This window comes from Schistocerca gregaria, chromosome 2 (genome assembly GCF_023897955.1).
Source record: "Schistocerca gregaria isolate iqSchGreg1 chromosome 2, iqSchGreg1.2, whole genome shotgun sequence".
Taxonomy (NCBI): Eukaryota; Metazoa; Arthropoda; class Insecta; order Orthoptera; family Acrididae; genus Schistocerca; species Schistocerca gregaria.
The window spans coordinates 383360298-383383653 of NC_064921.1; the positions used below are offsets into that span (position 1 = coordinate 383360298).

The 23356-nt window shown below is 41.2% G+C and overlaps 1 protein-coding gene across 1 annotated transcript in view; it reads right to left on the bottom strand.

The window, feature by feature from the left end:
* The window catches only part of LOC126320799 (esterase FE4-like), a 77986-nt gene that overhangs the window by 24869 nt on the left and 29761 nt on the right, over positions 1-23356 (bottom strand). Inside the window, exons 6-8 of the mRNA XM_049994123.1 lie at positions 19779-19978; positions 16983-17148; positions 2513-2694 (exon numbers count right to left, since the gene is read on the bottom strand). Of these exons, the coding sequence (XP_049850080.1) occupies positions 2513-2694; positions 16983-17148; positions 19779-19978 (548 nt within the window). The remainder of the gene's footprint in view (positions 1-2512; positions 2695-16982; positions 17149-19778; positions 19979-23356) is intronic.

Consider the following 23356-nt stretch of genomic DNA (forward strand, 5'->3'; position numbering starts at 1 on the left):
TGTCAAATTATTATTTTTTCCACTTCCATGGGAATGAGTCTGGTAGCAATTAACGAAATCTTTTGTCTTACGTGAAGACGACGTTTTATTAGCTAATTACTAGATTATCATCTGTCGCTACCTAGTTGTTTATTTATAATGATCTTCCACTAGGCTTCACAAAGAATGAAACTTCTGTTCAGGGTAAAACGTTTCTCATGATAGCCATATGTTTTCGTTATTGAGTTTTAGTTGCTTTAGAACCAAATAAATACAAAGACAAAGAATTGTCGAGGTACCTTAACATCGATGTTCCAGGAAAGTTCACCAACATGAAATTATTATATTACAACGTGGATATTTGAGAATTATATATAACTAATTAGGAGGGCCCAGAACCATACATAAAAAGCAAGGCAGCGTCGTAAAAACAGAACAGTGAGATACCACTGTAATCGATACTCCATTCATTATTTTAAATGCGTATGTTCGCTTTATTGCAATTTTAGTAGTCTTTTAACTCCCACATAAATTTTATGTACGTGGTGATTATAATTGAAGTTAAGCTTTCAAAACGCCATAGAAATAACACCACTGGCCAGAATGATGACAAATTGCACGGAATATCATCGGAGAAAGGCGGAAACGTATAACAGAAGAAAAAAATAGTTAGAAAATTGATCAATACATGGTGCTACATGTGTCAGAATATGGAAATGAAAACACCTGTCATTCGCACGACCCACTGAAGTTGGTATAAACACGCCGGGTACACGGCTTTTCCTCCTTTCGCGTCTGCAACATTCACCATGACTGTCTCAATGCAGGACTGCGATCTGCTTGTAAAGCTGATGACTGTGCACACGTCACTCTGTAGAAGTTCCGGACACTGAAGGGTCTGAAAAACAAGCGTTGGTCCGATGAAGGCCATGGGTCTGCAGAAAATGATTCGGAATTTCAAAAAGACGGGTTCTTTTGGTGTGTAACCTGGTAGAGGGAGGAAACGAATTGATTTGACGTCAGTGGAAGCAGTGGGCACGGAAAGGCAGAAGGAGACGAGTGGTGGTGTGCAAACGTGTGTTGCACGGAGAACTGCCCGAACATTGGACACACCCTTGAGCACGGTGCGTAAAACCCTACCAAACATCCTTCTTTGCTTTCCATTCAAAATTACCCATTTGTACGCGTTGCTTCCTGTTGGCCTGGCAGCAAGAGAGACCTTTGCTTTAGAATTTCCTGCTCGCATGGAAGTGGACTTCCACTCGCATGCTCGCATGGAAGTGGAAGTCCACTTCCATCTGACAGAATATGTCAATACACAGAATAGTTGAATATGGGCAACGGAAATTCCACACGCAAATCAACCAGTACCACTTCATCCTGGAAAGGTCTGTGTGTGGTGCAGGCTTGAGGCATCATTTATCATAGGGCCATATTTTTTCGAGGAGACAGGTGGTTCCGGTCCTGTTACCTGTACCGTCACTGGTGAGCGCTATGAATGTCTTTTGCAGAACCACGTCATTCCAGCTCACCAACACCGTGGATTTGTGGGTGGGATCATCGTTATGCATCTCCACTTCAGGAGCTGCTGAAGCTCCATATTGGAAATGCTAGAATTATCACCCGCCATTTCCGTGCAGCCTGTCCGTCCCGACCACCTGACCTTCACCCATGTGACTTCTGGCTGTGGGGCTATCTAAAAGATGTTGCGTTCAGTGTTCCGACTGAAAACTTAGCTGCACTAAAAGCATGTACAGCGCAACACATTCTGAACGGGATCCCGGAAACACTTTGAACAGTTGTGGAACACGCTGTTTCTCGATTTCAACTTGTTGCAGTAAACGGTGGACAGAATATTGAACTTGTATTGCGCCAGTCACACGGAAATTAATAATTCGCTTTGATTTTGATTCATGCTTTTATACGGTTTTTGACCCCAGGAAAATTAAAAACTGATGTGATTGACGATTTTTATGCGGATTTTGGCCTCAGGACAATTAAAAACAGACGTGAGTGATGCTTTTTATGCGGTTTTTGGCCTCAGAACAGTTAAAAGCCGACTTTCCCTATCCGATGTGATATGACCTTACCGTGGTGGACGGGCTTACTTAACTAACAGTATCACACCTGTACGCCCACGCACACTAAATAGTGCAGTTTGTTTAGCGTCAAACGTATACCTTAGACATTGTTGTATGATTCATTTGTCATCTGTAGTCGACCACTATTAAATTATGATGCTTACAGCCCCATCTATTGCTACATTTTGTAACTATTTATTTATCTTGTGCCATACATTTTCCTCCCTCTCCGATAATATTCTGTTGCAATTTGTTGTCATTCTGACCGGTGGTGTTAATTGTACAGCGGTTTGAAAGTTTAAATTTAAATTTAATCACCCTGTATATTTATTTCATACCACCGCCTCTGGATTTATCTTCTTTTACTCCATGTAACATGAGAGATCAAATTATTTCTATAATATTTTACCAGTAGAGATTTAGACAAGGTAGTTGTATGTCCTCTGACTTACCAGGCATGTGGTGTAGTTGTCCTGCACTGTGATGTCGCTGCCGTTGTAGTAGAACTCTTTAATGGACGCAGCTGCCTGCAGCTGTTCTTCCCTTGTAGGAAGTCGTATGTCAATCCCCACAATCTCGTCGAAGTTTTCGTTGAAGTTGCTTACTTGTTCTTCAGTATATAACGCACCACCACCTGTGATAAAAGACATTTACTGTTTAAGAGTCAAGTTCCAACTTTGACAACAGAACAAACTGTTCTGAATCCGAGAAATGATTTGCAGAAGTGAATGCTCTCAAGAGATTTTCAGACCCAGGATTTGACTGGTATGAGTAACACTCGTCCACAGCTATTGGCGTGCTTACGGGTATTCTGCCAAGTTGCTGTTTCCATTTTATGTACAACGTTTCGACGGCCTACACAGTTGTCTTCTTCAGGTTCTGTGAGTTGTGGTGTGACTGCCTTCCGGTTACCATTCAGTGGGTACACATTACAAGTAAAACTCGCAGTACCTGAAGAAGACGCTGACTCACTCACAGAAATACTGTCCATAAAAAGGAAACAACAACTAAAGTGAGGACCGGGAAGCACACCATTAATCAATGAAGCTGAGAAATCCTGAGAGACTGCGTCCTGAGATGTTGTTATGCGGTTTTTCTTCGTGCTAAGACTAAAACGGTTCTGTTAATCCCGTTTCACAAGTGCAAACGGCGCTTCGCGTCTTAACATGTGAGCAGTGTCGGTTTGTCTATTATTTTATTCCTTTTTCGCTCTGTCGCAACCGTACAGAGCCTCTTGAGGCTCACACCTTGCTTCGTTCCCATTTTTTTCCGGTATGTGTCTGTGTATGTTTCACTGAATGCATGAATGTGTTTGAACCTTGTTCTGCATGGTCAGATTTGTAATGTTACAGCTTGGTATATCTATTGAATAAAAAATCAGATTCAGTTACTGATAATTTCTTACTTTGTTACACAACCGGTTTAGAAACATAAAGCTTTATTTTCATGTGCTACCAGATAATTACGAGGACGTAACTGTGTGGCGGACGTGGCAGACAGTCATGTGGGGTCATCACACCAGTGCCAAACAAACGCACTTCCAGTGCTATCCAGACGGGCGCTGTGTTTGGTTGTCCCACGTTAGTTTGACATCGATGAAGCCCCCCCCCCCCAAGACTGACTGGTCCGATCGCCACATATTTATTTCCTCATAACTATTTGGAGCTTTATACTTTGAAACATTTCGTGGAAGAAATTAAGAAATAACAGAAAACTGAATCCGATTTTTTATTCTATATATAAGTTTCTCTGTTGATGATGTTCACTTGATCAAATATTTTTCTTCAGAATGTAATTGATATTCTGTGTCTGGAAGCTGTCTTCATATATGCACTTGAGCCACTTGAGCCTTAGTCTCACCACATGATCATAAGATCTATGGGACCGTAGAACTGTAACACACAATCGAGATCACAGTATGTAGCTTCCAATGAATAGTTGTAAGTGGTATGAACTCACAGTTTTTGTTTGTTTAGACCTTAACTGTGTTGCTTAAAGGATAGATCGGATTGTGTACAGTCAGGCAAATAACTGTATGTGGCTGAATTTCCATTACGTGCATATTTTACAATTTTTAATCATATATATATATATATATATATATATATATATATATATATATATATATATATATATATATAATTGGTCTCCGATCTGTTCACGTGCCCCCAGATAGCCAGATAGGAGCTTCCTTCCAAACCACTTCCTTCAAAGTGAAGTTCGTGATCTGAGTCGAATGACTACCAGCATGAATACTTGATTATTTTTCGGAATTTTCATGTCTGAGGATTTATTGACTTAGTGCATTTTTTGCCTGCTAACACAAGTTGTAATCTGAGTAATAAATTTGGCTGATGGTGAATTATTCTGAATAAGATGATGACCTTTGCATATGTAAAAATTTGGCTGATAGGTGAATTATTCTGAATAAGATGATGACCTTTGCATATGTAAAAATTATTCTGGTGACAGGTTTTCATCTACATCTACATCCATACTCCGCAGGCCACCTGACGGTGTGTGGCGGAGGGTACCCTGAGTACCTCTATCGGTTCTCCCTTCTATTCCAGTCTCGTATTGTACGTGGAAAGAAGGATTGTAGGTATGCTTCTGTGTGGGCTCTAATCTCTCTGATTTTATCCTCATGGTCTCTTCGCGAGATATACGTAGGAGGGAGCAATATACTGCTTGACTCTTCGGTGAAGGTATGTTCTCGAAACCTTAACAAAAGCCCGTACCGAGCTACTGAGCGTCTCTCCTGCAGAGTCTTCCACTGGAGTTTATCTATCATCTCCGTAACGCTTTCGCAATTACTAAATGATCCTGTAACGAAGCGCGCTGCTCTCCGTTGGATCTTCTCTATCTCTTCTATCAACCCTACCTGGTGCGGATCCCACACTGCTGAGCAGTATTCAAGCATTGGGCGAACAAGCGTACTGTAACCTACTTCCTTTGTTGTCGGATTGCATTTCCTTAGGATTCTTCCAATGAATCTCAGTCTGGCATCTGCTTTACCGACGATCAACTTTATGTGATCATTCCATTTTAAATCACTCCTAATGAGTACTCCCAGATAATTTATGGAATTAACTGCTTCCAGTTGCTGACCTGCTATTTTGTAGCTAAATGATAAGGGACCTATCTTTCTATGTATTCGCATCACATTACACTTGTCTACATTGAGATTCAATTGCCATTCCGTGCACCATGCGTCAATTCGCTGCAGATCCTCCTGCATTTCAGTACAATTTTCCATTGTTGCAACCTCTCGATACACCACAGCATCATCTGCAAAAAGCCTCAGTGAACTTCCGATGTCATCCACAAGGTCATTTATGTATATTGTGAATAGCAACGGTCCTATGACACTCCCCTGCGGCACACCTGAAATCACTCTTACTTCGGAAGACTTCTCTCCATTGAGAATGACATGCCGCGTTCTGTTATCTAGGAACTCCTCAATCCAATCACACAATTGATCTAATAGTCCGTATGCTCTTACTTTGTTCATTAAACGACTGTGGGGAACTGTGTCAAACGCCTTGCGGAAGTCAAGAAACACGGCATCTACCTGTGAACCCGTGTCTAAGGCCCTCTGAGTCTCGTGGACGAATAGCGCGAGCTGGGTTTTACACGACCGTCTTTTTCGAAACCCATGCTGATTCCTACAGAGTAGATTTCTAGTCTCCAGAAAAGACATTATACTCGAACATAATACGTGTTCCAAAATTCTACAACTGATCGACGTTAGAGATATAGATCTATAGTTCTGCACATCTGTTCGACGTCCCTTCTTGAAAACGGGGATGACCTGTGCCCTTTTCCAATCCTTTGGAACGCTTCGCTCTTCTAGAGACCTACGGTACACCGCTGCAGGAAGGGGGGCAAGTTCCTTCGCGTACTCTGTGTAAAATCGAACTGGTATTCCATCAGGACCAGCGGCCTTTCCTCTTTTGAGCGATTTTAATTGTTTCTCTATCCCTCTGTCGTCTACTTCGATATCTACCATTTTGTCAACTGTGCGACAATCTAGAGAAGGAAGCACAGTGCAGTCTTCCTCTGTGAAACAGCTTTGGAAGAAGACATTTAGTAATTCGGCCTTTAGTCTGTCATCCTCTGTTTCAGTACCATTTTGGTCACAGAGTGTCTGGACATGTTGTTTTGATCCACCTACCGCTTTCACATAGGACCAAAATTTCTTAGGATTTTCTGCCAAGTCAGTACATAGAACTTTACTTTCGAATTCATTGAAAGCCTCTCGCATAGCCCTCCTCACACTGCATTTCGCTTCGCGTAATTTTTGTTTGTCTGCAAGGCTTTGGCTATGTCTATGTTTGCTGTGAAGGTCCCTTTTCTTCCGCAGCAGTTTTCTAACTCGGTTGTTGTACCACGGTGGCTCTTTCCCATCTCTTACGATCTTGCTTGGCACATACTCATCTAACGCATATTGTACCATGGTTTTGAACTTGGTCCACTGATCGTCAACACTGTCTGTACTTGAGACAAAACTTTTGTGTTGAGCCACCAAGTACTCTGAAATCTGCTTTTTGTCACTTTTGCTAAACAGAAAAATCTTCCTACCTTTTTTAATATTTCTATTTACGGCTGAAATTATCGATGCAGTAACCGCTTTATGATCGCTGATTCCCTGTTCTGCATTAACTGATTCAAATAGTTCGGGTCTGTTTGTCACCAGAAGGTCTAATATGTTATCGCCACGAGTCGGTTTTCTGTTTAACTGCTCAAGGTAGTTTTCAGATAAAGCACTTAAAAATATTTCACTGGATTCTTTGTCCCTGCCACCCGTTATGAACGTTTTGCGATTTTTATTCCATAATGGGTCTTGATTATGGAATTACACTCAGGAGTTGTGGCACGTTCCTGTCGCTTTCGATCACTCTCTGAATTTTAAAATAATGCACGATGGAAATATTAGTTAGTGTGTCTTTTTATGCAGCAATATATGGGTTAATTTTGGAGTTTCGTGGCTCATCCTTATTGTAACTCTCGCAGTTCTCAGGGGCTTTCAGTTCCTTTACCCAGTGTTCATTACGGAATTGTCCGTGAGTAGTTGGATGTATTTTCTAAACTCTCTAAATGTCTTGGAGTAAGATGTTTACTGGCGTTCCACATTGTGAAAAAATAAATCCTTAGTTAGTTTCTGAATATTCTTGGAATTATAAAGCCCCATTAACTGCACATCACAGAGCTTGCTGAGTTCATGTTATAGCCAAAACGTCTTGATTTATGCAGTCAATACTACATTGACTTTACTAAACAGAATCGCAAATGAATGATTCCTAACAGGTTAGCATACTGCATAGCCATCTATTAGTCGTGCATTAGATTCTTGTTTCTTCACGTGCCTGTTTCGAAGTAATATGTAACATCTGACATATCAGTTGCACGAAATAAATATTGACACTGATTTGGTTGATGCTCCAGTCTTCTTATATGAAGCTATACACATAGTAGGGCATACTGCACCCTGAAGCTGACGTATACGGTCACCTTCATGGAACTCAGAGCCTTGATAATCCTTGGCATCAGTTTTCCAGTCCCAGAGGTCACGTACACGTGCCCACCTCATGTAGTCTAACCCACATATGTGTGGATATAACAAGGACGTAAACCGTTTTTACACACCGCCCTGTTTCAAGGTCTAAGTATTTATATCGCCCAGTCTTCTTACAATAAGGGATACAGCGTAGATATACGTTCCTCCGTGCAGTTCATGAGTTCGTCTAACTTACTGTTTTCCACAAACTGAAGACAGATTCCCGACGCTATCACAAAATTTTATTGAACAGAGCTGTTACATGGATACCAATGACGTTGTAATCAGCATGCGACATGCAAGGTGTCGCATTTATCTTGACCAACGCAAATAATTTTTTGTCCAGAAGCAAAATACAAAACATTTCAAGTAAATATTCTTTAGGTAGCAGAAGGACATTAAATAGAACGATTACTTTACTTGTAGATTTACTCGTTATGAAGATATGAACAGTAGTACTTTTTTTTTAATTGAACCCTAAATTTTTTATTCGGTACCCTAATTCCTCTTCAAAAACGCATCACAGAGAACCGTTTATGTAAAAATAGCGTAACGAACAAGGCAGCACAAAAAGGCTTAGGGTCTCCTGTTCTAGCTGTTCTAGCTCATACGTAAACTCAGCATTCAGTGAAATGCGATACAGAAACGGAAATCTATACTACGATTCTGCAGTACCGTTATCCACCGAGGGCAAAAGTGGGTGAAGAACATTCATAAGTACTGGCAGTGATGCCAGTGGATAGCGACACAGTGGTCCAAGCGTTGGCTGAAATTCATAGCTGCTTCGAGTGTGGCCTGCTGAAGTGAATTACAAGAAAACACAATACATTCCGCGTGTTCTCTGGAATTCTTGGATTATTGCGTTGGATAAGGCCTTTTACGCAGCCCCAAAGGAAAATATGTGTAGGAGTCAGGAGACCGATGAGAGCAATCCACTGTTCCTCCACTACCAGTTCATCTGGAAGTATACCTTCTGTTTAGAACGCGTCGATCAAGTAACCCATTGTGTACAGGATGTCTAAAATGTTGCTCTGCATAAGCATTCTGGTTCTTAGCACCACTTCATCAGAAGACGAGAAAGAATTCGAATGAGAAATCTGGCAAACGCCCTGCCTTTTAGGTTACCGTCGCCGGAATCTGGGTCAGTAATTAGAGCACGAAGTATCCCACACCTTACGTTGACACTCTATTAGAGCTGATGCTCTACCTGTCTAACTCATCGTGGGATTCGTAGGATCAATAATCCATCTCCTTTGTAGTTACCTGTTCTCTGTATGGGAAGTTACCATCAGCAGCAAAAGGAACATCAGAGTAGTAGTTCAGGTTGGAGAGCACCTGATGTTGTTCCCACTGATAGAATTGTACATCGATTCTGAGAATTATTTCCTTGCAGTTCTCTGCGTAAGTTAGCATTATAAGAGTGGAATAGTGAAGCCTTAGAACACGGTGTTCGCTGGTTTTAGGTTTGCCAATCTGTTGTTCAAGCTGTCGATTTCTCGAGCGTGGATTCCTTGCAACAAATGTGAGAATAGTAACTTCGGGGATTCGTCTGTGCGATTTCTAAGGCAATTGCTTTTCCTTGGAATAAAGCTTCCCGTTTAATGGAGTGCCACATGATATCACTCGTTGTAGAGCTCCCCTGCGTAAGTAGCATTTTGCTTACCTTTAACCTCTATAATATAAGGCAATCAAAGAATTTTTTACCCTACTATAGTACGTACTATAGTACGTATATCCGTATGTATATTCGTATTGAAAATAAGAAAACGCTTTTTTATTATTGTTCTGTTAGCTTAAATTCTCTGTAGGTGAGCGGAATTTCATCTATGTCTTAGATGGTGATAGTTGTACTCGCACATAACTTCAACTGAAGAAGGTTGACCAGTTTGCATTTTCTTTGCGTTTTCTTTTGTTTACTGTCAGTGCCCACAAATGGACGTGTTAAACGTACATCGTATATCTACAATGTGAGCTACAACACGAGAGCCAAAGTCTTTTTGTGCTGACTTGTTCAAATCTCGCGTGTTTACAGGAATGGTTCTCTGTGATAAGTTTTTGAAGAGGTCCTGAAGAGAAGAATTGGGGCACGGAATAAAACATGTAGTGTTCCAATTGTAAGAAAACGTACTCCTGTTCGTATCTTCATAACTAGTAAAGCTACAAATAAGATTCAAAATGGTTCAAATGGCTCTGAGCACTATGGGACTTAACATCTACGGTCATCAGGCCCCTAGAACTTAGGACTACTTAAACCTAACTAACCTAAGGACAACACAGAACACCGAGCCATCACGAGCCAGAGAAAATCCCTGACCCCGCCGGGAATCGAACCCGGGAACCCAGGCGCGGGAAGCGAGAACGATACCGCGCGACCACGAGATGCGGGCTACAAAAAATGCAATCATTCTGTTTAATGTTTCTTCAGAAATGCTGTGCTCCAGATGTAGATTCTCAGAAAAATTTTCCTCGAATTAGATGAATGTCCGATACTGGTGGACTTCTTTCGCCCAGGAATGTCTTCTGCGCCTGTGCTAGTCTGCTTTCCGTCAGACGGTAGTTTGTTTCCAGTGTACCAGGATTCCAGATTTTGTCTGCTTTGTGGTTCCCAATTTTGGTGCTAAGGTTTTCACAAATTTCATTTCTGCCACTCGTCATCACTTTCGAGTTCCTTCTTTTTACTCTGAGCCCATATAGTCTATTCATTAGATTGTCCATTCCTTTCAGTACACATTTTTGTTCTTCGCTGAGGGTAGCAGTGTCATCAGAGAATTTGTTGCAGATATTCTTCCATCATGAATTTTAATCTCACTACTAAGAATACTGGTTTGTTTTTGACATAGCTCCTTCGATGTAAGGATTGAACAGTAAGGGACAAAGATTGCATACGTATCTTACACTCTTTCTAATAATAGAAATAGATCTTCCATTCCTAGCACTGAACGTGATAATTCCTTCATTTAAAATGTCTAGCACGAAAAACACGAGTATCATCTACTAAAATTTATGTGCAACGTAGCATGATTAGCATTGTGATACCAACCCATTGCACAAATTCCATACGGGATGCGATATTGGGTAGCCCTGTACTTAAACCATGAGAAAATGATGTACATACAAGTTCACACTGCGTTATCCGAAAGCATCTATTCCGTGACTGTTTCTGGCTGATGATACGTTACAACATGAGAAAAAATTTGAGTGTCACAATAAAATCTTTGCTGGTAGCACTTATGAAACGACGAACAGAATCTATCTGTATTAGTTTATTTAACAGTATATACAAATCAACAGTTTGCATTCAATATACAGGGTGTTTCAAAAATGACCGGTATATTTGAAACGGCAATAAAAACTAAACGAGCAGCGATAGAAATACACCGTTTGTTGCAATATGCTTGGGACAACAGTACATTTTTAGGCGGACAAAATTTCGAAATTACAGTAGTTACAATTTTCAACAACAGATGGCGCTGCAAGTGATGTGAAAAATATAGAAGACAACGCAGTCTGTGGGTGTGCCATTCTGTACGTCGTCTTTCTGCTGTAAGCGTGTGCTGTTCACAACGTGCAAGTGTGCTGTGGACAACATGGTTTATTCCTTAGAACAGAGGATTTTTCTGGTGTTGGAATTCCACCGCCTAGAACACAGTGTTGTTGCAACAAGACGAAGTTTTCAACGGAGGTTTAATGTAACCAAAGGACCGAAAAGCGATACAATAAAGGATCTGTTTGAAAAATTTCAACGGACTGGGAACGTGACGGATGAACGTGCTGGAAAGTTAGGGCGACCGCGTACGGCAACCACAGAGGGCAACACGCAGCTAGTGCAGCAGGTGATCCAACAGCGGCCTCGGGTTTCCGTTCGCCGTGTTGCAGCTGCGGTCCAAATGACGCCAACGTCCACGTATCGTCTCATGCGCCAGAGTTTACACCTCTATCCATACAAAATTCAAATGCGGCAACCCCTCAGCGCCGCTACCATTGCTCCACGAGAGACATTCGCTAACGATATAGTTCACAGGATTGATGACGGCGATATGCATGTGGGCAGCATTTGGTTTACTGACGAAGCTTATTTTTACCTGGACGGCTTTGTCAATAAACAGAACTGGCGCATATGGGGAACTGAAAAGACCCATGTTGCAGTCCCATCGTCCCTGCATCCTCAAAAAGTACTGGTCTGGCCGCCATTTCTTCCAAAGGAATCATTGGCCCATTTTTCAGATCCGAAACGATTACTGCATCACGCTATCTGGACATTCTTCATGAATTTGTGGCGGTACAAACTGCCTTAGACGACACTGCGAACACCTCGTGGTTTCTGCAAGATGGTGCCCGGCCACATCGCACGGCCGACGTCTTTAATTTCCTGAATGAATATTTCGATGATCGTGTGATTGCTTTGGGCTATCCGAAACATACAGGAGGCGGCGTGGATTGGCCTCCCTATTCGCCAGACATAAACCCGTGTGACGTATTTCTGTGGGGACACTTGAAAGACCAGTTGTACCGCCAGAATCCAGAAACAATTGAACAGCTGCAGCAGTACATCTCATCTGCATGTGAAGCCATTCCGCCAGACACGTTGTCAAAGGTTTCGGGTAATTTCATTCTGAGACTACGCCATATTATTGCTACGCATGGTGGATATGTGGAAAATATCGTACTATAGAGTTTCCCAGACCGCAGCGCCATCTGTTGTTGACAATTGTAACTACTGTAATTTCGAAAGTTTGTCTGCCTGAAAATGTACTGTTGTCCCAAGCATATTACAACAAACGATGTATTTCTATCGCTGCTCGTTTAGTTTGTGTTGCCGTTTCAAATATACCGGTCATTTTTGAAACACCCTGTATCAAGAGTGTACAAAGTTCAGAATTGAGAAAAGAGTTTTTGAAACCTTGGAAGATTAAATTGGAACTAACAAGAACTATGCTTCAACGAATTTTACTTGAATCTCCTTCGATTTTCAGGTGGCATTGTTTTGTTTGCATTGCATCCAGGAAAGCTTCAGAAAGATATAGAGCAACTGAAAAGAGCTACTATGATGACAGTCCTGAAAACAATGAGGTTAAATGGACATTTAGTCACTTAGAACAACTGGAAACAACAGGACTCAAAAAATAAATAGGCTGTGCGCGTTCCTCTGGGAAACTGAATTCCCATTGTATTTGCTGTGAGTGTCAACTTACGGAAGTGAAAAATGGAGATTTCGTATTCGAAGACTTAAAAAATGAATTTTGCCCGACGACCAACGGAAGTCTTGATAACGAATGAAGGTTGGTCAGCCAGATACCCAGATGAAGTTATGGGAAACTGACCAATGAGATTCTGTGTTAAATTTGTAACGTTAAGAAAAGAAGTAAAGGGCGATCCAATGGAAGATATATTGACGACTTAAAGAGGGACGTAGGGCAAGGAACCAGTAAGCTGAAGATCGCAACGTTTTAAATAATCTGGAATTGGGCACTTACTCAGCAAAATGGGTGCTGCTGACTATGATGAACAACAGGCTGCGGCTTGTCATCGAGACGCTAACCGATTGGCCGTCCTGGACTGGAAACTTGGTTGCCGTACTTGTGATTAAAAGATATTGCCACCATCCGTTAACTTTAGACAGACGACTGTTTCACCACCTAGCCACCTCTGAGCTTCACCTCTCTTCAGTGTGTCAATCACTCTCTATTGCTACTCGTCCTATGAATGGTGACTCGATGCCATCTGATCAAGTCGGCTGCACCAGTCGCGTTCTCTCATTGTTACTGCACGAACCCCTACATCACTCTCAAACCTGTAGTAGTCGAGAATTTAAATACAGTGTTTCCCGATTATCTTGGTCACTGAAAACAACTTTCGGTCTAAGGTGTATCAAGCAAATATTCTTTATCTACAAGGGGGAGTGTCTTTTTAGTATTTTTATTCGCTACGGACGTATGAACTGTCGTATTTTTTTAAATGCATCCTATGTTTCTTTGTTCTGTGGTATCCTTTCTCCCCTCAAGACGTATGAGCAAATCGGAAAAGAAAGAAATCGAAATATTTGAGATGTGGTGCGGTAAAAGAATGTTGAAAATTAGGTAGATCGATAAAGGATGAGGAAGTTCTCCTCATATCGGCGAGGAGCGGAATGTTTGGAAGATAGCAATACAGATGGGATCGGAACGATGTGACATGTGTTACGAAATTAGGGAATAAGTAAACTGTAGAGGGTACAAACTGTAGGGGAAAACAGATACTGTATTGTATCCACCAACTACTTGAAGACGTTGGGTGGAAGTCCTTTTCTGAGATGAGGCTGGCACAGGAGGTTGAGTTGTGCCGGACCCAGTCAAACCAGTCATAAGAGTGATTCCTCCCTTATTACCTCCCATCTCGGGTACCAAAAAAAAAAACTGTTCGGCAAAGTATTGATGGTTGTCTGCAAGTACATCTGGAGCCAGTAGGATGGAATCCCAGCACATTTCAATGGTTATGCACAAGAACAGTCAAGTGTTCACATTATGAGGCAACGGATAGATCGTCTTCGTGCGTTACACTGATGTAATGCCCTCTGATGCCAAGGGTGTTATGTACACTGATCCTCCGAATACCTTTCCCGACATTACGGAGAATCTTGGATAGACTTTAGTGTCAAGATATTCCATATGCAATGAGGTTCACAGCAGACTGCCTGAGCACCTGTTGTCAGCCGATACGTGTATGCGTGTAATTAAAGGAAATGAGATATTCTCCATTCTCAGAAACTTAACGGACGTGTCATGTGTATAATTCATATCCGACGAGCTAAAAGTATGTGCTCCTCAGAAAAGATAATAATACACTGTGCATGTGTGTGTGTTTGTGTGTGTGTGTGTGTGTGAGAGAGAGAGAGAGAGAGAGAGAGAGAGAGAGAGATGCCTAATGACCCCTCTACGACACACCATAAGGTGGCTTTCGGAGTCTACATGGAGATGTAGATGTAGATTGCCCCTCTAAGCTGTTCAGTGAGCTTCTGAAATACACTGTAAAGCAGTTTCTTGTATGGCTGGTTTCGAACTTTTGAATTCATCTGACGCCTCATTCTTTTTCACACTTCAGTTTAGACGAGTAATACCAATCTACTGTTTTATTTTATCAGATTTTGAATTATAGTAGAAGAAAGCGTGTATTTTTGCTGTTTCGTAAATTAAATACCAGTTACTAGGACCAGTAATGAAGAAGAGTACGGAAAATTGTCTAGAAAAACTCTTACATCCATTTCATTTTTCAGTCGCATCAGATATCCTGCATCACCAGTTACGTAATTATTGTGGATTGAGATTTCCACTTTCAGAGTGAATAATTATTATGAGTAAAGTGAAGGAGAATGAAACAGTTATCAAATTGCTGCTAACAAATTCATATTCGTTTTTGATAGCAGTATTTTGTTCTCGTTCTGCACAACTAGCTCTCGTATTACAAACAATTAATCATTACTACAAATTATATCATATCTACATCTACATAAATACTCAACAAGGCCGTCACTTTCAAACCCCAGTTCTCTAAATTTTTCTCATAGTATTCTGTGAAAAGAATGTCGCCTTCTCTTCAGGGATTCTCCTTTGAGTTCACGAAGCGCCTGCGTAATGACTGCGTGTCGTTAGAACCTACCAGTAACAAATATGGCTGCCCACGTTTGAATTTCTTTGATGTCTCAATTTGATGCGTCGCCATACGGATCCGAAACACTCCAGCAGTACTCAAGAATAACTCGCACTACGGTCCTGCTTGCGGTCTCCCTTATAAATGAATCACACCTTCCTAAACTTCTCTCAATAAACCGAAATCGACAATTCGCCTTCTCTACAACAATCCTCATATGTCCGTTCCATTTTGTATCGCTTTGCAAAGTTGAGCCCAAAGATATCTAAACGACGCGACTATGTCAAGCGCGATACAACTAATAGTGTATGCGAATATTACAGATACGTTTTTCCTGCTCCTCCACATTAAATTACATTTTTCTTCATTTAGAGCCGTTCATCAGACAAACTAGAAATTTGATCGAAGTCATCTTGTATACTCCTATGGTCACTCAATGACGACGCCTTCACCAGCAAACAAGCGAAGATGGTTGCTCACAATGCCCGTCAGACCATAGAGAGTAAAAGCGGTCCCATCAAACTTGCTGGACTACTCCTGACGATACCCTTGCCTCTGATAAACACACGACTTTGAAGACGAAGTACTGGGTTCCATTGCACAAGGTGTCTTCCAGCCACTCACATATATGGAATCTACGTATTCCATGTGTTCGTACCTTGGTTAACGGTCTGCAGTGGTGCACCGAATCAAGTAAATTTCAGAAATCTACGGAACAGGAATCTCTCCGTGGTTCACAGGATATCGTATGAGAAAACGGTGAGCTGATTTTCGCACAAGCGATGCTTTCTACATCTGTGCTGATTCGTGGACCGAAGTTTATGGGTCTCAAAGAACTTTTTCATATTCGAAATGTGAATATATTCAAGAATACGGGACAACTATTTTGTTAGTTCGTTTTTTCATACTTCTCCTGTATAAAGGAGATGTTTCGCCTATTTTACAGTGACGTTTGGTCAAAGGGGTCACAGTTTAGGACATACTTCTCAGTGGATTTTCTGAAGAACTGGTTAACTGCATGTTCCGTGGGTGCGGGGATAATAATTAGAAACGAATACGGTATGCATGAAAACATACATTATCGCTTTGACGATAGAAAAAATTTTCAAAACCCAATATAAAATCTGTCATCCAGTTTTCTGTCCAAAGAGGATTTTCTTTAAGAAATAAATCATGGAACAAACAGGCTGTAATAGATTTATTATCAGTGCTGTTAACTAATTTCTACTGTTAGGTATTTTGAAGCGCTTGTAGCAGACCTTTACTTTCACATAACATATGGCTAAGTAGCCAGTACACGTTTAAAGGCACATATTCATGTGTGTGTGTGTGTGTGTGTGTGTGTGTGTGTGTGTGTGTGTGTGTGTGTGTGTGTGTGTGTATGTGTGTGTGTGTGCGTGTAGCACAAATACAACCAACAGTTGTTTTAAACTCTGCAAAAAGCGATCATTAATTCAATCTGGATTACAGGAACTTGTATTTGCTAAAGAAAAATTACGTATTTTTGAGATATTTCATATCATCCCAATCTATCTTGATGGCTTATTCTTACCTTTACGAAAATACTTGAAAGGACTCTATACCAGTGCTAACTATTCTAAGCACATGCATTGATTTGTTTACCCATGAATCGGTTTTAATTGCTTTTTGTTGTGGAATCTCCAAAGCAGAAATTTCGTGTATAGAAAATTTTAGAAAATCAAAATATATTTAATCATATTGACGAGTAAATATTATCTTACTCTGTGTTTGTTTAAGCCGCTCCATATTAGTATCACCAGCCATAAAAGGAACCAGATTGTAGCGGCCTTCAGCGACAAGGGTCCACGGCTCTTCCGTCAGAAACGCACCATCGTTTTCTGGTTCGGCAGTGGGTGTCCATATACAGTCGAACAAACTTAGGCTCTCCTGTAACAACAAATTCCTGTTTTGTACCTCGTTTGCTAAGTACATTTCACGAATTACACATTTAAAAGACAATAGAGACATCTAAGCAAAAAATTGTTTTGAGTTTTAAGTATTATACTGTATTTATCATAAACTTTGCTATTACATATTACGTTAATCAGACCACTTATGAGAATGGAGAAATAAATTATTGTATCTCTCAATTAGTACCACAAGTCAGCAGAAAAGGCAGTCAACCAACGTACTCTGGAAATTAACACGTTGAGTACCGATGTCTTTACTGGACGTATTTGACAGGTACCCCACGATATGTCTTGAAGCACAACACTTTATACCACCGTTCGTCGCCAAACATGATCTCTGGTTGCTTCCGCAGAAGAAACAAGGTAGGTACAGATTTGGTTTCACAGATAGGTATAGATTTGAGTTAAAGTGCCGTATACACTGCGAACCGAGGAGTTCCTGATCAGCACGCGATTACTTTGCTCGCACTTGTGAACAGCTCTCGCATGTTCGGTGCTGTCGGTTTTTCTGGCTAGCACCAAAGGCGCGGTCAGGCTCAGTGCTTACAGCAGTGTTACGTGCCCGTAACTACTGCGCGCTCTGCGATGTGTCACACAGGATGCTCAATTTTTTCCCGGCTCATGCCCAGCTTGCGAGACAGTGTACACGCACCTTAACACGGCTAGCTACCTGGGCCAACTATTTCAGTGGAAAAAATTGTGGAAGCCGCGGAAGGGGAAAATTTGAACGGCCACACTGAAAATAGTTGATTTTACCGCTGAGTCGGCAAACAGAAATACATAATACTCAACCTAGTCACTTGCTTGCTCACTAGTTTATTACGTTAGTGTTATTGCGATCCAAAAGAAAACAGAACTTGATTTTATTTTCTTACTTCCGTTACTCATATTTCGTTGTATTGAGTCTCCAGACCGGGGCTGGGGCGTTATGCAGCATTTCGGATGAGGGCTGTAGTTTAAATCTAGTGCCCCTGGCGTCACCTGAGAGTTTCTCATTCCGATGCACATGGTCTGGCTGGTTTGTCGGCACTCGGCGAGAGAGTGGCGGGTTCTAAAATGCTTGTGGACAAGGCGAATGTGAGTGCAGGTCACACAGCTGTTCTCTGAAGCTTTACCTGCTGACAGACACGAGGTGCTGTCCACTGATGAGACTGTATCTGAGCCAGAACAGAACACTTCATCTACGGGAATTGTGCACGAATTTCCTGAAAGTTATGGACAAGCGCAGAGAGTGGCTAAGGTAAGTAATCCGAATTGTAATCTTAGGTTCAAATTGCTCTGAGCACTATGGGAGTTAACTTCTGAGGTCATCAGTTCCCTAGAACGTAGAACTACTTAAACCTAACTAACCTAAGGACACCACACACATCCATGCCCGAGGCAGAATTCGAACCTGTGACCGTAGAGGTCACGCGGTTCCTGACTGTATCGCCTAGAACCGCTCGACCATCCCGTCCGGCCTAATCTTAGGTGGATATGAAGCTACTAACGGATATAGATGGCAGGTGGTGAAGAAAGGCCAGTGAGCTCACATTGTGTTCGTACAATGATTTTGAACTTTGTCCAATTGCATACCATTTCTTCGTCCTCAGAACTGAATGTTTATTGTTGACTATTCAGCTACTACGCAAACTCTTCCTGCCACTCTTGAAAAGGGTCCTAAATTTCTAAATACTCTTTGTAGATAACACCTGCAGTAACTGATGTCGACACTCTCATATAAAACTGACGCAACTTTCAAAAACTGTAGCATCATTGCAGCAATAACGAAAGTTTAGTTACGCCTATTAGTATTGTCAAAGTCCATCATATAAGAGATTTAATAAGAATTAACGACACGTACACGACACTGAGATCACATAACTGCAGCTCCTTCTGACGATAACTTTGTCTCTGTGTTTGATGTTTGTTTCTCGCGATTTTTATTGAATATGTCTTACGTATTCACTGTACTTTTGGTATTATTTTCAGACAATTGATGATGGCTGTAGGCCGAAACTGGCCAGCAGTGTAATTTATATGCATGGCGTGTTACAGGAATAAACTGATAGCCTACGGTGGTTGAAATGATTCAACCATTTACACGAGCTTAGTGTGGTTAATTAGTTGTTCTTTTAAAACAGAACGGATTTACGGAATGGAAAAACGGCTAAACCAAAGAAAATACACGACACACATGAAAAGTTAGTCTCCTTCACAACCTGAACCAGTTTATTCTTAAGCCAATTTGATGTCATATTCAGTATATTCAAAATGTTATACCTGTTCCTCTGCTTTCACAACGAAAAAAAGAATATCATCACATAGATGTACTGCTAGCTGCAAGAGCGTCATGGATTGTTCCCTACAAAATGCGTCGGAAATGGTTCACGAGTAGTATAAAAACAGCCTAATGACGCAAATTAGGAGGAGTAAGACTGAGAGTGTAGATAAAAATTTATTTCGATGATAAGAAATTGCTCCAACATAACATTTGTAAGTAGTTTTTCCATGCTTGTAAATGTATTAGTAAAAATTCATGAATGCGAATGACATAAGTTTATCTTTGTTCAGGGTGTGCAACCACTTTCTCTAGGTCAAAGAATGTAGTTAAAATACAGTACATACCTCTTCCGACAGAGCAGCAGTGATGTTTGTCACTAATTCACTCGCCTTTGCGGTTTTGAGGAAATTTAAGAGATCAGTGGAATTTTCGCCAGTATAACCCAGGTATTTGGCAAACCGCACCGCTCTGTCTGGAGCGCTTTTTTTGAACGCCCAAGTGTTTGATGCTGCTCCACTCATCGCTATGGCGTTCTTGAACAGACCTAATGAGCAGTGAAAGTTTACAATTAAAAACAGTAGTCTGGTAGCACTGAATAGAAACGAATACATTAATGCAGAAAAGGTTAAGACTTCAACCGTTCACTTAAGCCGAGGGGCGACAAGGAAAGAAGGATATTATTTTCCGTTCAAGAGAGAAACCACAGACTGTCTTCCGAAAAAAAAGATCATTTGCAGGCTTTAGTGAAACGCAGTAAAAAATCCATTTGCATGTTGCGAAACCGCTGAAGAAGCCCAAAACCCACGATGTAGTGTAGAGATGCTTACGTCTCCGGTGAACCTGTTTCATAGTACTACATCGTGCGATCGCCTGCGTCGTATGATCACCTTCGTAGAAAATATTTTTCTGAAGTTATGTTGCAACGTTAAGAGAATGATCTGCCTATGCCCGTATTATAGATAAAAAAGGTTAGTACTGCATGCCTCTGACGATAGGAGTCATTATAGACGGAGGAATCTGTTAAGGAGTAAAGAGGGGAACCGCCCCTGCACGTAGGGTAAACAGAAAGTAATTGTATATAGACGGCCGAACAGAAAATATAGGCACAGACCTACGAACCGAGTTTTACCATTGTGCCTCCCTGCCTTTCCAGACGATATCTATGGTGTCTACGCAGGAGGCACGGTTATATGGTTAGAGGAATGAAAATACTCACTTCATTGAGTACAATCGAGACAGTCTATTGATGATTGTGCTGTTCCAGTTCATAACTATAGATATCACTAGATCCAGTGACCTCGAGAACCACAGTAGCGTGTAGACAAACCTACATACTGTAATGCAAACAATTTATGTTAGACGAAATCGTGACTTTTATGAGCTTCAACTGATAACGCAATAATTTCGTTTATCGATAAATTGTGACATCGAGGAAAACTGTATAGACAAATACATATTTTGCTAATTTAAATAAATCCATCTCACGGTGGACGTAAATCCTCTAAAATGCATAGTGACAAGGTAAATAAGTGTCTGGTTATATCTCTTTCTACGCTTCAGCTGATCTATATACGCTGCGCCATGTTCACGGCTCAGTAATTTCCACAGAAAAACATTCTTTAATTGGACTATGCATCTCCGAAATAAACGGGTTGGACAAAAACGCGGAAACACAAAGATCACAGCACAGTACCACACGTAATATTGTGTAGGAAAGCCTAATCACTGAAAGCAGCTTCCAGTCGTCTCGGAATGGATAAATATAGGTCCCGTTTGCTTTTCAAGGAACCTTATACCATTGCTTCTGCTAAACAGCATCGAGTTCAGGTAATGATGATGGACAGCAATCACGCACCCTTGTTTACATAGAAGACAATAGTGGCTCAAAAATAATGAGATATGGTGACTCAGAAGGTCATGAAAAATGCTATAGCTCATCATGGCGCTTAGGAAACCAGTACTGGACGATGCAAAGCAGGAGAGGTGCCGTCTTGGAACACTGCATTCCATTCTGGAACTATCATTGCCACAGACTTGATCAGACAAAATGCTCACATAACACTTGCATTATGCCACTTTGCAGAGTCACCATGAGTCCTGTTAAATATCGAGATATGGTTCCCAACCATCACCGAATCCCCTCCGCGTTTCACTTTTGGCAGCAAGCCGTCTCCGCCGCAGCGTTGGGACGGCGTGCGTTAGGCGCATCCTCGGCCAGAAGTAGTCTAAGAAAAGACTCATCAGATAAACTAATTTTCTTCCTTTTCCTTCTCAGCCCAGGGTTTTATGGCTTCGGTACCACTTTCCCCCGTGTGTGGTTTTGGAATTGCGGTTTGCCATGCATTTCTGTGCATATGTGGCTCCCATCGTATTGGTTTGGTGCTGATAAGTTTCGCAAGCGCAACATTCAGTTCTGCAGCTGTCGGCCTCTCATTATTCGTCACAATCTACTTCAAAGACCGCGTGTCACGATCATTCAACACACATATTCCTCCACATTGTGACTTGGCGGTTGATGTTCTTCCGCTCTCCCTGTATGCTGTATACATCTTCCGTGCAGTCACCATTCAAACACGCGAATACTTCCGTTTTCTTGGTTACTAGCACCATTAATTTGCTCACATTCGAATTCATAGTGCACTCACTGCTACATAGAAGACGACGGACACTTGCATTGTACTGAGGACATTGCACAGGTTCCGTTCGTAATCAAATACAACACCGCAAGCTACGGGCTTGACTGGTATTTGTATTTCTGTTGAAGCATGGGTATCTCGCTCTGTTTCCACATTTTTGTCCATTCGCCTCATATCAGTATTCTTTTTTCCTTTCCCGAGAAGATCTTCCGAAACTGATGGATAGGGAGAGATGTACATACGCCATGGGCACCAAGATGAGATTAGACTTCTTTCAGGAGCGTTTCGATAAAAAAAATTCATCTGTTGAACTCGTGTGACTCATATAGCAGATATACATACGGAGATACGAGCCCCGCCTTCGTTTCAGCTGCAGGAAATGACTCTTTCTGCAAATAATTTTCTCGTACAAATCTACAAAAACTCTATGAGACTCAGCCCATCAGTGTTAATCTCGACGACATGTAAACAACAGATTAAGCAATAGGCGCGCTGTATTTCTATAATTTAGTTATCAGGCACACATTAGTGTTATAAAGAACCAGAACTCTAGACACTAATACGATTTCAGTATATGATGTCGAATATATTTGTTTATGACATTTGCATTATGTGGACCTATTCATTGATATCAGACCATGGTAAACGATGGATGTTGCTTAGGGCATGCGGCGATGCATATGTAACAGCAATAAAATATCACGCAAGACGATTGAGTATGTTTCACTTACGATGAAATTTTATATCTTTTGATTATCAAACACTTTCCATCTTGTGCATAAGTTCGCGGTTTCGTAACAGATAAGGAGATACTTCTCGTTACATTTCGTGAAAACGTAATTTGTCTCCGCGATGGAGAGTAGCTGTAACTTGTTTCCCATTATGAAACCCGCCGCTATCTTAAAGGCTTGAAAACTCAAACATGAAAAGCTATTTTTTGCCACTATGAAGTGAAATCGATTTTTATAGCTTTTAAGTAAAGTTTACTCTAATAAGCTCTGATTTAGTAGCATTTCCTGTCTGTAATGCATTAATTCTTTCATCAAACAGAATAGGGTAATAGATGACTACGATAACAAAGAAGTATGGCTCGTACTGTCGCAGAAATATGAGAATTTCTTCCTGTTAAACTTTCCATTTGTTGCTGATAACGTGTGTGAAACAATCCATTACCTGAATATAGCTCACTGAACGTATATGACATTATTAACGTATTTAATCGTTTTTCACTCGCACTTTGGAAGGCCACCACTTAATACCGTATTGGGATCACAGTTTGCCAGGAA